Below are 16,894 nucleotides of genomic sequence, written 5' to 3'. Positions count from 1 at the left end.
ATTATTTTCTGGAGCTGATTTTTGATTCTAATCACATTTAATGATGTGCTGGCACATTTTAAAAAGAGAAGACATGTCTGTGTAATCTCCACATGAGCAGATTATCACAGCAGTGGGGAGACTTTGTCCTGTCTACCTGCTGAGGGGAAAGAGGAGGATGGGAAAAAATGGATAACATGAGTTTAGGGAGTTTTGAGGTAGTGACTGACTCCAGAAGAAAAGAAGAGAAAACTATAACATCTAAAAACTATATTCTTACTGGAGAAAAACAAACTTGTTCACTGTTAAAAGAAACCAAGACAGAAAGAAAAGAGACTGCCAAACTTTTCCCAGTGGGATGACATGTTTGTGTCACAGAATCTGAGACCTAATGGTGCACTGAAGATAATCTGAGGCATTAAAATGTAGCAACTAGATGGGCACAAAAAATTATATAGGAGTTGTCAAGAAATGTAGCACAGACAGGAAACTGCATTGCTTTCTATTAGCTTTGGGAGTCTGAACACAGATCTGTTTTAGTTGAAGTAAAAAAAAAAAAAAACTGTGGGATCTCCTGTTTGTTGTGTTGCTGATTATTTTCTCCCTTGTATTTCACACTCAGAAACAAGACTGTGACATAAGCGTGCTATAACTTTAATAAAAAGCTATACTTTTTTGCTCTGACCTTGATTTTGTTTTATGTGGACAACAGTCAGATGACACAAACACAAATGCTGACTTTATAGGCTTATTAATTTTTTTCACATTTGGAACAACAAGGAGTCTCAAAATGACTTATTTAGTTCAGATACATTTCTTAAGAAATGTGAAAGCCATAAAGAAGAAATAGAAAAAAAACCCTAAAACAATCTGCCTACAAAGGTGGTAAAAAAGCAGACAAAAGGTTATAACAGAGGCTAATATTAAAGTATCAAATCCTGCAGAGCTTTTCCAAGAGAAGGAACATTTCACAGCAGGGTACTTACAGATTGTCCAGGCTCTCCAGCCTCTCCTGGGCTGCCTTGGAAACCTTGTGGGCCCTGAGAAGAAGAGGGAGGTGAAAGGTGATCGGATAAGAGTTCATTCACAAACACAACTACTGTTAATTGTTGATTCTTTAAAAAGCAGAAATATGACAAAAATCAACAACTATTCAAACGTTGTTCTGTGGGGCTTCTGAAAATTGAAGAATCAGGGGTTTTTTTCCCCCATTTTTCTCAAATTTTTATGACAAAAAGCATTAAATAACAATAACTAATATATCTTTTAAATAAAGAACTGAAAAAAGAAGTCATGCCTTTCATTAGACTCTAACATGTTTATGCATCATATGCTAAGTTGACAAACGTCTCTGAATCTGAGCTCATCACTGTAATTAAACCAAAGGACAGAGGCGGGGCAGGTGGCGCTGTCTGCAAGCTGGCAGGAAGGGTTGAAAGCGCTAAAGTGTGGTTGTAGTGGAAACAGGAAGGGTGTGTTTGTGTGCATGTGTGTGTCTGCAGGGCGTGGGGTTGTAAGCCCACTGGGCAGTATGAAAGGTAAATTGTCAGGTGTTCAGCAATCTGTCTGGGATGTGGCACAGGAAAAAGCCCCGCAGGCTGCAGCTGGGAGACGAAAGTCTTCTAAGGTGCCAGAAAAAAAGCCGACAGTCTCATTTAAAAGAGGTCTGCCAGCTTGTGATATGCTATCCACCCTGCAGTCTGAAAGCTCTGTGGTAATATGAAGGTCAGTACAGCTGTTTGAGGTGGATCATAAAGAGCGCATGCAATGCAGCATGCACTTTTACAAATATAAGACCTTAGCATGAGTTTGCTGTGTTAATCAGCATACATGGTCACTCCCAGCTTGGGTGGTGTGTTCAGAGTAAAGCAGGTACTTACAGGTGCTCCTGAGGGCCCAGGTGGTCCTCTGGGTCCCATGGGGCCCTGAGGGACAGAGAGGAAACCAGAGAAGCAACATCAAGCAGGAGTCAGCCAAACAGGTATGACATAAAAACATGATTTTCACTGGAAAACAATTAGATCTATTCTCTTGTTTCTGTTTGAATATGTTGGAGGGAAATATAACCAACATATCCACTCGAATCACTTGCAGCTTCAGTGGCTCATCACTTGTTTTGCCCCAAAGCTACATAATACTCAACAGCTCTACCTGTCAAAGCCATAAATCGTTAAAAAATTCCTCAGTGGCATTAAGACCTTCTCTTCGTTCCAATCCTTCTTTTTAGCTTTTAAGCTCATACCCAGATTCTTTTTTTACCTTTGTTTCTACTTGTAGTGAGTTTCTATATGTATAAAGCCCATTAGATGTGCTTCTGTTCTTCCAAAAGAGAAAAAACAAACCATCCCACCACATTTGTCTGATTTAAAGAGAATTTGGGTTAAAATCTGAGGGTTAAGGTATCCAGCAGAAGCTCAGTTTTGTCAGACTGAAGCTTAATCTGCTCAGTGAGAATTTCTGCCTGGATTCACACGCCAAAATAATTTTTACGTTAACTTCATGCATCACTGGTCAGCAATTATACTCTGAGGGGGTAATGTGTGATGTTCCTAATTGCCTTTCTGTCTGATAAACAAAAGATAAATCCATAATGAAATAAATGGGAGACATCAGCAAATTTAGGCTAAAATAGTTCCCACTATAATGTTAATTATAAAAATAACAACCTCGCCCCCCTAACTCTTCCTTCAGACAGTCATTCTCCTTCATGACAGCATGTCCCCCTTCATTAGTGCTGTACTTATGCTTCCTCAATCAAAAATTTTGGAACCTGGCCATAGTAAATGTCACAGAACTGTGCAGTGGTCCTTGGACGTGAATGAAAGTCACCTTTCAGTGGGAATGGGAAGCCCAAACCGGAGTGAGCAGAAGCTTATCAATGGGACTTTTTATGCTCAGGATATCTGAATATGTGTTTAAGTGTGTCTGCATTTCAGTATAAATACTACTAGAGTGTTTGGCATGTATATATGCAGGATTGATGTTGAAGTAAATGATTAAGGGCTCCATAAAGCATCAGTCCAGGTCAGCTGCCCTTCCTCCAGGGAGCTGAAAAACTGCCAACGCAAATGTGAGCCGGCTTCACAAGGACAGAGGATAGTGGAGATCTGTCAGACAGACATGTGGTGAGAGCATCAGGACGAGCAAAGTGAAAAGTGGGGATATGATCCACTCCAATCACTCCCACTCTCTCTCCCTCCCTCCTGCCACAGACCCCAGCTGTGCTGAAACTCTGCCGAGCTGGATCCTTATATAGCTTCCAGAGCGCTCCTCACTCCATTTCAAGAATGCCAGCAGTCACTTTTTGTGAGTTTGAAATATAATGATGATCAGTTGCTGTTTTAGTAATCACCCATCTTTTACTCCTTCTGAAATCCATCAGGAATCAGTATTTTGTGCTGTTTTGTTCTGAACACCAGTGGATAAATGTGTCACTTTTACTTCTTAATCTAATACCCAAAGTATTTAATAATGACATTATGTGTTTTCCTGCTCTTTACTGAATTTCAATCTGACATGGATCATGATAAAGATGCAATAGACTTCAAGATGTAATTTCTCATCAAGGGAATTTTAAGGTGAAAATGTTTTAAGACTGATAGAAAACTGTTTGCTTAGTTTTTCCTGTTTTTACTTGTCATGGTTGGTAGTAAAGTCTTACAACAACTAACTAAAGCACAACAACATGGTTTATATTGATTTGCCCATTCCCAAAAATTACTTGTAAGCATAATTTTCATAATGTGTTGACTGAGATGGTAAAAATGGTTGCTTTAAAAGCTGCTGAAGTTATTCTTCTTTTGTCAACCATGGTTGTTTCCAAAAAATAAAACATGTTGTCTGTGATTATTTTTTACATAAAAATTACTTCTCAGGAAAAGATAATGCTGGTGAAAGGGTGCCAGTCGAGTCTAAAAAGAAACAGAAGGGCTTCCTATGGAGAATTCAACTAATCACTCAGACTGATGCTAATACTGAGCTAACTCACGAATGGCAACAGCCAGATATGGATGTTTCTGCTCACACAGAGAGGAGAAGATGTTTTTATGTTGACCTGACGTTTTGCAGAAGGTCCCTGGACTGGACTATACAGGACTAGGTTACAGGTATTTTCTCTGATGAACCCATTTGAACTGGAATGTGTTGAAAAGAACTGTCTTATGGAAAAAAAAAAAAAGAAACCAACACGTGTCTTAATGCTGATAAAGCAACATTCAGGTGTGTGGGATTGCCTCTCATCACTCGTAATTTGCCTGCAAACTCAACAATAAACAACCCATTTCTTTCACTAACTGAAGCAACTGACTGATTAACAATGCTTCTCCACCACCTGATCACTAAGTGCCAAAGCAAAAGTGACTCACTGATCAAAACATTGACATTTTGGGATAATAGTCAGGAAAGTACCTAAATCTTACTCCCACTGTGAACACATTACAAAAACATAATGTGTTTCTCAACAAAGTCTTTAAAACGTATGACTCGTTTACTATTCAACTTCAGCTTACAATAGAAAAACGAAGACAATAAGGGATGTTTTTTTTACAATAGTTTGAACTGAGATAAACTTTTCACCCTAATATGGAGATGATTCTTGTCCCCAGCTTTGAATGAGACTCAGAATATTTCTCTGGATTTGTTTTAACATCACATGGCAAAGCATGGCCGTCTCTGTGTGGCCTCTTTCTCACCATTGGTCCTTGCATCACACCCATCTGTGCACCTCCGGCCTTCTCATCAAAACCACCGGCCATCTGAGCAGCAAAGTTCTGTAGCGGGCAAAAAAAACCAAACCACAAACGACCAATCAGTCAATAAAATATTATTTCCACAGGACTTTTCATGCAAAACAGCAAAGCAGAGCGCTTCAAAGATTATAAAAAAGATACCTCTATCTATCTGTCTATTGGTCTGGAAATAGCTTAATATGTGTTTCCAGGGTTTAGGAGTAAACATAAAAGTTAAACAGTTGCAATAAGGCAGATGAAAGGATTGTTATTATGCTTTCATAATGGTTTATGTTTGTTAATCTTTAACGTTTTCTAAATCTAATTATCTTTGTTGGCACAATCTGTTTCTTTACTGAACTGAAGCTTTTTGCATCATTTTGGCCACAGTGGGAATCAGCTTCTAAGAGATTGCAAGCCTCTGGGTATCATGTGAATCATGATGCAGACAAAGGAGAGACAGAGGGCATGTGAACCTTTTTCACAAAGACTCTTCTCACCCCTCTACTGAAAAAGCTCCTTGCATTCCCCTCCTTAGGTCTATCTCAGCACATCACCCCCCCACCCCCCATCTCCCCTCTGTCCTTTCTCCTGCAAAGAATGAGAGGCATTTGACCATTCTCTCTCAGCATCCATGCCGTTGTATCTCTGCCCCCTCCCATCTCCTGCGGTTTCACACATCTTTTGTCCTTTTTGGACTATTTTCTGCTGTTCTTTACTCCGTTTTTTCCTCCCAATTCTACCCAGTCGCTAGCCTTACTCTACTGCCAGCCTTGAATATGTGTTGAGCTCCTTTTTGTTGGAGCCAAAACATGAGATACTTACTCCACCAAGTCCAGGGGGTCCATTAGGTCCTGGAGGCCCGGGGGGTCCAGGGTTTCCAGGGGTGCCAGGTTCACCATCTCTGCCACGAGGACCAAGGCTCCCCTGAAGAAGACAGAAAGAGTTAAAATAAATCTAAAAAATACTTAGAAAAGAACTAAATATAGTCAAATGTGCTCATAAAACCATTTTCTAATAAAAAAAATATACTACAAGTTTATAAAAAAATTGAAGCTTTAAGAATAAATTAAATTATTAACAATGCAAATAATAGGAATAAGAAGAAATGTTTGCATAAAGAAAGCTTTATTTGGTTATCTAGTAAACATCCATATTCTCATATTTATGGTATTATGGATAGAAATGATAATATTGTCTTTATCTTCTTATGTAGGGGGAAAGGGTCTAAACAAACAGTTTTATGACCAAAGATTTATTCATTTTTAAGTTTCTGTGCCAATCTTTGAGCTCAGGAGCAATTCATATTTTCATAGCCACTGGAAGAAAGTAAAACAAGAGGGACAGTATTAGTTAGCTACCGCTGATAGAAGCCCATAGCTCAGCTTATCATAAAATAATCTGACTTACCAGTTTCCAATAATGAGGAATACAGAGTGAAATATGCCATTCAGACTCAACAAAACATTTCTGGTTTAGACATCCATTTTAAGCACTTTTTTTACAGGTTGTGTTGCATGCTTGTGATTTCTCAGGCCAACCCTGCATACCTCTGTGCATGTAGTGACAAATCACCTAGCAAGCTAATCCAACACAAAAATTGTACTGAATATCTAAAAAGGCTGCAAAACTTTTGCTCGCCAAAAATAAATTCAGCTCATGTTTAAATCTGCATAAACAAGATAACTACATGACATAAACTACACGCCTGCAGCCTACTATCACATCCGCCTTGTTACATTAATGAGGCGATCAAAGCAGATGCAGATTTCCCACACCAAGCGACTGGGAGGCTGCAGAGAGAAGCCAACGTTTACATTATGAGTCTCCCAACAGTCTTGCATCTGTTAAACAACCCAGACCACAGGGCCTAATGGAAACGACACATGACTAGTTAGAGTGTAGTGCTCAGTGAAAGGCTACTATTATTTGCAAGCTATAACACATACACACACTCACACACCCTCCAGGAGCCACAGCTATCAAATTCAATCAGACATACTGTACTCATTATGAGAGCAGGAAAGGAGTATAGTTTTTCTTTTTTTTAAGTTTCTGGGAGATTTTCTAATTTGAATGTATATGAAACCAACTTTCTCTCCTTTTTCTCCTCTTGGTCCTCGGGGTCCTTGCTCTCCTGGTGGGCCCTGGATGAACATGGTGGAAGTAAATGAGGTTAGGATTTATTTCCATACAGGTGAAAGAAGCAGCTGCTGAATGTAAACTCTGATGGTGTTACAGAGATGAAACTTGAATTAAATTGTTATTTCAATCTCAGGGTTGCCAGATGTTTTTCATTTTGAAATTCAAAACTTTTCAATATTTTGTTAAATTTTCCACGTATTTTGACAGACGATTATAAAAACAATTTTTTTTTTATATTCACTCCAAATATTTCTACAGTGGTCAAGTTTTAAATACTTAAACCTCAAACTCAAACCTGCCAAGTAAGTAAGTAAATAAGATAGGAAAGAACACGTTTCTGTTTTTTTCCTAATGAGTTTCTTGTTCTGAAACTCCCAGAGTTCACCTGGAGTGACATCTGTCCATGAAACAAATGCAGGTGTGTCCATGCACTTACTGATAGAAAAGAACATACAAAAAAAGTAGTTTTATTGGGAACATTGTGATCTAAGTGATCTAAGTAAGATATTAAACTCAACTAAGTAAGCTTTTAAACTCAACTCATTTCAGGAATTTTAGATATTTAATTAGGAGGGAATACAGCCATGCTGATTTAGACTTTAATAAATTACTAAATCAAATGCTATATATTTCTAGACTCTACATGACTGAATCAAAAGCCTGTTATTTTTAAGCACTAAAATGGAGGAAAGTTAGATACCATGGGGCCGGATGGTCCTCTTGGTCCTACAACCTATGTTAGAAAAAAGAAAATCATTAGCAAATACATATCTCTTACAAATAACAACTTTAATTTAACTGGTTCTGCTGAAGATTTGCACTTACGGGATATATTCTTTTTCAAGAGCCAAGAAGAAACATTATCTTTCCCCAATCAAAAGTAGACTAGCTAATTGCTTATTTCTTTAGGCAAAGCGTAAGGAGAAACATACAGTAAACAATGGCCTTTTATTTCCTGCTATGAACTGAGGCGCAAAACACTTCCAGCTGCAGCAGCAGTGAGGAGTTTACTCTCTCGTCTGGTAGGAACTTGAATGTACTTAAGGCAGTGTTGGACTTGAATACTCAAGCTATTCTCTTCTTGTCTCGTCTGGTTTTTTGTGTTTATTTTTTACAAGCTACTTTACTACTTACTGTTAAATTACTACTGCAGTTTTGAAAGTCACACCCAGAACGGTAATGTAAAGCTTAAAGTTAATTTAAGGGTAACTAGGCATTTGCATTTCATTCTAATACGTTTCCAGTGGTTGGTTTTACACCCGTTTCTTTTAGGATTAAACGCCTGAGGAAGACAAACATACTGATCTCAATAAAAGGACCAAATTAGGCTTTTCCTGACTACAACTGATTTTAAGTTCTTTGAGACTTAACTTGCTGACTCATACACTTTTAGTGTGTATATATATATAGGTCATCTTCAATTGTTATAAAAATGTATCAAATTTGACTTTAAAAAATGTGACTTTATAATTTAACATCTGAAAATTGGGCCTCTGTCTCTTTAAAGACTCCTGCTCTTTCTGATACTCTGCCTACAGGATGTCATCACAACGTTGCTCCTCTATTAACCATTCAAGGTTTTTACCAGTGTTGCACTGAGAATAGCTTGTATAACGATTTCAGCTGATGCGCAGTTCCACCCAGGAGTTTACTAATTGCTGCTGGCTAGTCTGAAGGAGCAGGGGAGGGGTGCTCTGTGAGGAAGGACCTTGGAAGCTCATAAAATGCAGCTCCAAGTAGGAGTCGCATCTCATAGGCGGTTCTCAGTCCACCAAGGCGTTTTACACAGCTCAATGGTTGCCACGGGAGATTAAAGGATTTCTCAAACATGCATGAAAGAATCAAGGCAACAGTCCAGGTATTTTTGGATGAAGGAATAATATTATTGAAAGCACAAAAACAGATTTTACTACCCCTATAAACAAATACAGTGAACCCTTGTTTTTTGCGGGTTTAGGTTCCAAAAAGAACCCATGATAGGCGAAATCCGTGAAGTAGTTAAACAAGGTGTATTACGTATTTTTATATACCGTAACGTTATTGGCACACAGGTAGAGAAGAAGCGCGGAGACTATTAAGCCAATCAGGATGCAGAACGCAATGCACTGTGAAAAACAAAAAACTGCACAAAAAACTCAGCGAAGCAGCAAGGCTATGAAAGGTGAACCGCATTATAGCGAGGGTTCACTGTACAGTATATTCACATATACTACATGCATCTTTTTTCATACACCAGTGTTTTATGTAAGAACTGTATCTTCTAAAGTCAGCTTTTCCTAATCAAAAGCTAAAATTGTAATACTGTGCGATATCAACTTACATCTGTAATATCTCCAGGTTCACCCTTCTGACCCTGATGAAAGAGAAGTATAGCAGAAACACAATGATTATTTTGGCTTAAATACTATGTGTGACCACATTTTGAAGAAAAATCTGAATTATTTTCATTAAGAGTGTTAAATAAGACCCAGGTTTGCTGTTGAGTATATAAGTGTGGCACAGTGTGTACAGGAAATACCTATTGCTCATCTGGCAACACTCATTTACATCAAACACATATCTAAATCCTTAAATGACTAGTTCTTCCTGCCTATCAATCAGGGAAAAACAGAGGCTTGACTTCACAGACACAGTCATGGTCAGAAACACAGTTATTTTGTGTCTCACCTTGGCTCCTGGTCCTCCTGTTAGGTATTCACCCAAGTTTGAGATGGAAATAGATCACAGTTAGTGAACAGATCGCACCATAAACCCATAAGATCAAAACAGCATTCCACAGCAGAATAAAGGAGTACATGGATCAAACACAGAAACTCTTCAAAAGACCACCACCAAATCATAGTGTTTACACAAAAAAGCCCATTAGGAGAGAACAAGTGTTGGTTGTCTCACCATCTCACAAAAGCTTAAAGTTAAAGCGAAACAGGTGCATTTAATGGAAGCAGCAGAAACCAAACAAGCTTCTGCAAAGCACATGTTTCACAAGAAGGGCTTACATTTGTAGCATGTTCTATAAGAAATTTAGTGTTTTACTGCTAATGTTTTGCAATAATTAGTTACATCAAAGCTTAAATTGTACTTAGTTTTAAATAAGACTGGTTATGTTTTCATATTCAGTAAAATTATTTTTGACCAAATTTCAAATCTGATCAGGGACAATCCCATCGTCAGTCTAGTTATGCAACCTTTGACTCCTTTTAGAATAAATTTTCCATAATTTTGGTAACCAGCCTTATTCCTATCTTTGCTGATGATGAATTATTCTTTGTTACAAAAGCAACTATTTTTGCCTTTAAATGTGTAATGATTTTTTTAGCATTTAAACCCACAAGCATGCATTGCAAACAGTGACACCTCTGGTTTCACTGATGCTCCTCAGCCAATTTTATTTACATTTCCAAAGCTGGCCATCGGTGTTGGGACACTGAGGCCTTTGTTTATCAGGAAGCCATGGCACTTTGGAGGCGAGCGGCCTGAATGGCCTCCTTCATACACTCTTTACTCTCAGTAGAGAGTCGGGCTATTTTCTTGCCATCAGATCTGTAGAAATCCACAGAGAGGATATAGAGCAGAAATGTGAGGCCATGGCTGCTTCACTGAGGTATTTCCTTAATCACTACCACATGTTTTCATGATACTCAGGGAAGGAGCATATTTAAACAAGATGAGGCCAAGGTGCACCAGCTATGGAAAAACAACGGCCAGATTAAGTTTTTCACTGAAACCCTGTCTGGGTGTCACTGCTTTTTCTCATCAACTGTTTGCTTTGGGGACAGAAAAGTGCATTCAAATTTACTATAACACCAAATATTCCAGGTGTTCTTTTATTCTCATCCCTCCAAAACAAGCAGCATGATCCCATACAGTAATTTATTTATGAGAGATGTAAGATAAATAAATTACAACCAAAAGGTGGTGGCTGGTCAGCAGGGCAGATGGGGCAACACTCTCCAAATGGGATTTCAGGTTTGGGGCAGTCTCTTAGCTCCTCGCAGACAATGTCATCACACAGAACCGTTCCCGTGTCACACACACAGATGCGACAAGGCTCTGGTTTCCATATGTCCTTGTCGTTATAAAGTTGTCCTTCGTGTCTACAGGCAGAAGCATCCTCCTCTGTGTTTGAGATCCCAGTCAAGGGGCACAAAGAGGAGGGTGCAGGTAGGAGGGAAGAAGGAGATTAACCCATAATAACAGCTGGCATTAAGTGAAAAATCACAAAATATAATGTTTCTCTCTACAATCACTCCTCTACAGTGATAATTACAGACCTTTAGGAGATAGCGCAATGTGAAAATACCTTGTATTATTAATTTAAACACGTAATTGGCTGAAATGGTATATGATAAATATATCTCATTAACACTGAATCAGCAAACTTACCCTGTAATATGTGCATATTAACCATCAAAGAATTATGTTACTAATATTGATTCCTTTTCATCAAGGAAATTTGAATACAGGATTAATATTTAGACTTGAACTCTCAGCTGATGAGTCATCAAATCTCCAAAATTGCAATTGGTTGTTTTGTATTCTAGTTTATATAGTGCAATTTGAGATTTAAAGTCAACATGAGGTATAAATCAAATATTATAACATGCTTAATGAAGAACAGTATGGCTGCTGTTTTTTTTTGTTTTGTTTTTTTTTTTTTTTGAAAAAAAGCAAATTTTCAATGATATTTGCTATATTTTTTGGACTAAAAGCCACTGCTTTTTTCCCACGTTTTGAACCATGCGACTTGTTGGCTGGTGTGACTTATATATGTACGTTTCCAGTTTTTTTTTTTTTTTTACTTTGTGACTGCAGCTTATAGTGAGGTTTGCTCTATAGTCTGGAAAATATGGTAGAAGCACTCATAAACTGTCAAATTATCAAGTGTGGCATATTTTTAGATTCTCTTTTCTGTTGTCTAAAAGTTCCATCCAGCCATAATTAATTTATATTTAAACCTTAAGAATGTGCCAATATGGACTAAGAACTGCAGAAGTTGAGCCTATGAAGAAAAATCTTGTAAGGATTTTTTTTAATGTTTATCTTGTATTAAAGCAGAAGATTAATTAATCTCAGCCTCTAACTTGATCAATAAATTTGAAGAATGGCTGTTCCATCTCTAGTCTTGTATAACTGAGAATTCCCTTTTTACCAATTTTTTGTTGGGTCATTAAAAGAATGCATGCAACCTTTACAGTAGCCACGAGGTGGCGGTGTAAAACCACAGACTTCAGTTTAGCCTGAGCAATTGAAGTCTGCAATTGCAGGAAACCTCCAATAAATAACGTGAGTAGCACTAGTAGCTGAAGGCTTAACAAGCTAAAAATAGAGCTAGTCTACATTGTGGGAAACACCCACATTAACTGCATAAGAGAACAACTTTGAATACAGAAAAAGAAAAAGTTTGCTTTTAGACCACAACCTGCCAAGGAGAACACAGAGGAATATGGTGAATGTTTTAACAAGCAGTTACTACACTTGATACAAATCTGATTAAATAAAGTAAATCTGACAACAGACAGAGGAGGCACATTTTCCAGACTAGTTAGAGACTGTCAGGAACACCTGCTGAGAGAAATGATCTGACTGGAGTCAATGAACCTGTGCAGACGGGTTAGAGGCAACAAACGCAGCAAAAGGTAGGCCTAAAGGTATGAACTGGTAAGAGAGGATAAGAGGTGAAGGAACGAGAACAGTAGCTGTATTTACCTTTTAGTGATGCTTAAGTCTAGCTAACCTAACAGACCACAGCAGCAATGAATGGGGTCTTTCTGAAAAGGGGACCCAGTGGACAATTGACCAACTATTGGCTTGTATAAACATGGGGAGCGTTTCAACCCCCATACGCAGGCCATGGCTGCGTCAGATGCCAGTTCAAACACATTAGAGGGAGGAAAATGGTGGCTTTCATGTGCATTCCTTGCGGTTTTGATGTTTAATTTTACAGGGGCACATACTATCGAAGTCTGCACCTGCCCTTCCATTGGCTCACATATGAATGATTATCCTGATATAGGATTCATTAATACCAGTCCTCCTCCATATACTTGAAAGCTGAAATTTAACAGGTTCTGTATTATGGAATATAAATAGAAAAGAATTGGCTCCCGAGGGTCATTTTTATGGGACTAAAATGAACACTTGAAATAGAAATCCTGGTGTTTCTAGTGTCATAAAAGTTTCATCTTTTTAAAAAGTTTAATGTAACTTTTTGACTTTTATGCATTTGACATTCATGACTGAAGCGTCAAAATATGACCTCTTTACTATTTATTCTAGAAAGATTTCTCCTCCAGAGAAGAAGGCTTGCATTATATCAAGACTCTTATTTCCCTGAGAGGGTAATATGACACTTCAAATGACTTTGGCACAGCTACCTTCTTTCTTTTCTCCCCTTTCCTCTGAAAAAACAAAACATAAAAAAAACACCTTTTATTTGCTTTAAAGATTCATATCTTTCTTTCTACTTGTGGAGAAAAAAATAATTTACTTCTCAGAATTCAGGCCTGATGTGCCTGTCTTATATTTTTTCCAGTCAGTGCTATTCGCTTCTGGCTCAATTTCTCTCTTTCTCTCTGTCTCTCTCTCTCTCTCTCTCTCGCTGTCACAGCTTAATCTTTCAAATGGAAGAACTAAAATCACATAAAATGTGATTCCTGCCCTGTTGTGGCCTCTAACATCTCTTGTGAGTGCTAAAATTAAACAACGATGCAGGTAAATTCCACCTAACCTTTATCTAAATTGGGAAATATTAGGAATCATTTAATAATGGAAAATGACATTGCTCTAATTTCAGAAAGGTCAACAAGTTCACAATTCTATAAGCGTTTTTAAGAGTATTTTTAGTGACACTATCATCTTTTTGCCTCAACATGCCAGGATTTGCCTGGATGCCCTCTGACAGCGATGGAATGTGAACACATTTTACTAAAGGCCCTTGAGCCTGACCACTTTTCAGTTTTTTTTCTGCCCCTCTCCCCCTCTTTATTAAGTGAATCTGCAGTTTTAAAGGATAGTCTGTCAAGGCCCCTAAAGCACCCGCAGGTGTCAGGCAGTTCAACTTCCAGAACAGCCAGGGTGATAGGAAAAAGCTGCAGGGCTACAAGGAATGTCACTCATATTTATTATTCTGTCTTAAAACTAAAGGCAACTAATATAACTTTTATCAGGTAGGATAACAGAGTGAACTTAGAAATACCATCCATAGAGGCAAGATTATATTCCAGTTGCAAAGATCTCCATCAGCCTTTTGAGCAAGCACCTGTGGATTTTATAGGCAGAAAATTTTCTGTATCATCTTTGCACTTTAAACCCTATAAGATTTTGCGCAATAAAAATGCGATATTTCTCTCGCGTGAAGGTTCAATGACCACATCAAATCGCCATGAAAGCAAATTATTTCATAAACTTGCATCAAAGAAAAATTTCATTTGAACATTATGACAAAATTATACATTTTAGTCACTTACGGTCATCTTCCAGTTGACATCTCACAACGGCTAATAGACAAACTTGGGATGCTACAAGAAGCAGTACAGTCCTGGAATCCATAAAGCTCAACATGTCTAAATATTAGACATGCAGCGGGGAGAGAGAAGGGTGCGAAGGCTTCTCTCAGTAATTTTTAGTGTTTTATGTCCCAGTTACAAAAAACGGACCATTCGACTTTTACCCTTCCCGGATGACAATCGATGAGGGGGGGAATCCAGCGGCAGGACCCGGACCTGCAGCACAAACTCAGCACCGACCGCTTCAGGCCAGACGCTGTAGTTTTATGTCCCCGTTGTCTTCAATGAATCTTCGTATATTCCAAAATACCAGCCCGGCCCCCTTTAACCCCCTGTCAGGCTGAAATTTGACTCCCCCTTATTTTTTCCCTCCCAGTCGGTCTCCCAGTTTCCATTATAGACCACTCCTTTCCTCACGTGTGGACAGGAGCCCGAAAAAGACGCAAACTTTTTAAAATCATCACAGAAAACCTGTTTGAATCCAGTCTCACCTTCACCTTACTCATCGGGAGAATGCCAGCGTGGTTTGGTTCTTGTAAATAACGGCACTTCTTTGACATTTAGTGATACAGGTGCCTAGCCTGTAACTAAAGTTTTGCACATGAAGCCTACTGTAAACCTATCACAAAAAGCATTTTGCTCTGAAAAGTATCACTCTGTTGTAATGTTAGCGCTCACACTCAAAACCCCAATACACGTGGACCTCTTAAAAATAAAATTAAAAAACAAACAAAAAAAATTATTATAGATAAATAAATAAATACAATCACAAACCCAAATTTTAGTATATTTAGTAATTTTGAATACCACATATGATCAAGCCACAAAAGCTTATTTCTAACTGTCAGAGTCCTCCCATAGAGGTGTATTCTAGCTTATCATTGGAAAGTTAAGTGGAAGGAAAAAAGTGACCGAAAATGGTGTACAAGCAAGTAGACAAGAGCAGTGATGAAATGATTATGCAGTAAAGTGCATTCAAGAGGATGTGGGAGACTCTGAAGTTACAGAAGTATCCTAGAAATGGGGTACAAATGTATTTGTGTCATGAACCTCAGAAGCCTTAACTGAAAAAAAGGATTGAAAGTACATAGTGTTCAATGTAATTAGACCCACAATAATCTTTTCAGATGTACAGTATATTTTCAATTTCATTGGGGAATCAAGGTTCCCAATTCTGAGGGAAAACACAATCCAACTTGCTTAAGGTCCAGTGCGACAATCACATTGCAAGTAAGACATCTGCATGTGTCAATTGTGTTTTATCCAGTTTAAAGTTAGCACAGTTCAGGAAGGTTTGCATTTTCTGACAAGCCTCATGGAGATAATCATTTCATTTACAAACAGGGCCTGTACTCTACTGACAAAAGTACCAACAGCTGTTTTAATGACTATGGTAATTAAAATAGACCATAGTTTATTTTAATAACTTAAACCTCCTGGAGAAACTTTGGATTGTTATCCAGAAGAAGATCAGAGACACCAGTCCCAACATTGAAGTTCAGTTGAACGTTGCTGCCTTAACAGAGCAACGCACTGATACCCTCCATGCCACACTGCACTGATACAGAAATAATTCATTAGAGAAATTCTTTTTATTTTCAGTTTTAATTATAATAGCAGAAACATCTGACTCCTTCACATGCTCAATTTCTGGATTCCTTCCTCTGAGAATAGCGGATGGCCTTCTGGAACAGCCCAGATTTTCCCATCAGACCCATGGATGGGCCCTGCAGTCTGACCTGTTCAGGCTTTCACCTGTCCCATCCGACACTAAGATTCCACCAAAAGCCATTTGTGAGTAGCAGATGACAATTTAGTTGCATCATCAAGAGACCTCAGCTTTTTACAGGTTGCAACCTTTGAGCTTTGACGTTTGACCCACCACACTCTATTGGAGCCAGGAGCAGCTGGTGTCTCCTGAGAATGCAATGGGGCTGATGCTGAGGGGTCCAAATTAGAATGCAGGTTATCACCTGAAAAGCTTTGTAACTCAGTGAGCTTGATAATTGATTTACATGAAATGAGTATTGAGCAAGTGGATCACTGGAAGATAAAAGACTTAAATTTATACCAAATTCATAAAAAGTTAAACTGAGCCGTTTTATTTCAGTCTTGAAATAAATCATATTTTGCCTTTTCTATGAATTGACTTGAATTTGTAAAACTTGTAATTTTGTGTAATTCTAGTCGTGTTTTGGCAGATTATTGAGCACAAACGTTTAATCTCAGGCTATAAGTCTTGTGGGAGGAATAATATAGCTGTATTACTTTTGAGAGCTTGTGGTTGGATCTTTGTAGCACTGAGAATAAAGGCAAAATTTTACTAAACTGACAATTATCTATTCATAGCGTAGAGGCAGAAAAAGACGAGTAGAGTTTTGGTTTGTTGTAGACTGACTGGGTATAAGCTGTTCTCTATTGTGGCACTCTCCATCCAATATTGACAGAATATTGACAATATTTTAAACTGTAGATGTTATTTTACAATTTTAAGGTTTGAACAGGTGAGATGTTGTTACATATGTAACAAAATAACAT

General features: G+C 38.2%; 1 protein-coding gene across 2 annotated transcripts in view; it reads right to left on the bottom strand.

The window, feature by feature from the left end:
- The window catches only part of col2a1b (collagen, type II, alpha 1b), a 51,700-nt gene extending 37,097 nt beyond the window's left edge, over positions 1 to 14,603 (bottom strand). Inside the window, exons 1-10 of one of the 2 annotated variants that reach the window (XM_044123071.1) lie at positions 14,318 to 14,603; positions 10,758 to 10,967; positions 9,519 to 9,535; positions 9,172 to 9,204; positions 7,552 to 7,584; positions 6,800 to 6,853; positions 5,532 to 5,633; positions 4,671 to 4,748; positions 1,860 to 1,904; positions 966 to 1,019 (exon numbers count right to left, since the gene is read on the bottom strand). In XM_044123071.1, coding sequence (XP_043979006.1) covers positions 966 to 1,019; positions 1,860 to 1,904; positions 4,671 to 4,748; positions 5,532 to 5,633; positions 6,800 to 6,853; positions 7,552 to 7,584; positions 9,172 to 9,204; positions 9,519 to 9,535; positions 10,758 to 10,967; positions 14,318 to 14,411 — 720 coding nt within the window. In that variant the 5' untranslated portion in view covers positions 14,412 to 14,603. The remainder of the gene's footprint in view (positions 1 to 965; positions 1,020 to 1,859; positions 1,905 to 4,670; positions 4,749 to 5,531; positions 5,634 to 6,799; positions 6,854 to 7,551; positions 7,585 to 9,171; positions 9,205 to 9,518; positions 9,536 to 10,757; positions 10,968 to 14,317) is intronic. The other variant, XM_044123072.1, reaches the window with a different exon arrangement.
- Positions 14,604 to 16,894: the final 2,291 nt, after the last annotated feature.

This window comes from Gambusia affinis, linkage group LG07 (assembly GCF_019740435.1).
Source record: "Gambusia affinis linkage group LG07, SWU_Gaff_1.0, whole genome shotgun sequence".
Classification (NCBI taxonomy): Eukaryota; Metazoa; Chordata; class Actinopteri; order Cyprinodontiformes; family Poeciliidae; genus Gambusia; species Gambusia affinis.
This window is presented reverse-complemented; position numbering and strand designations above follow the sequence as displayed.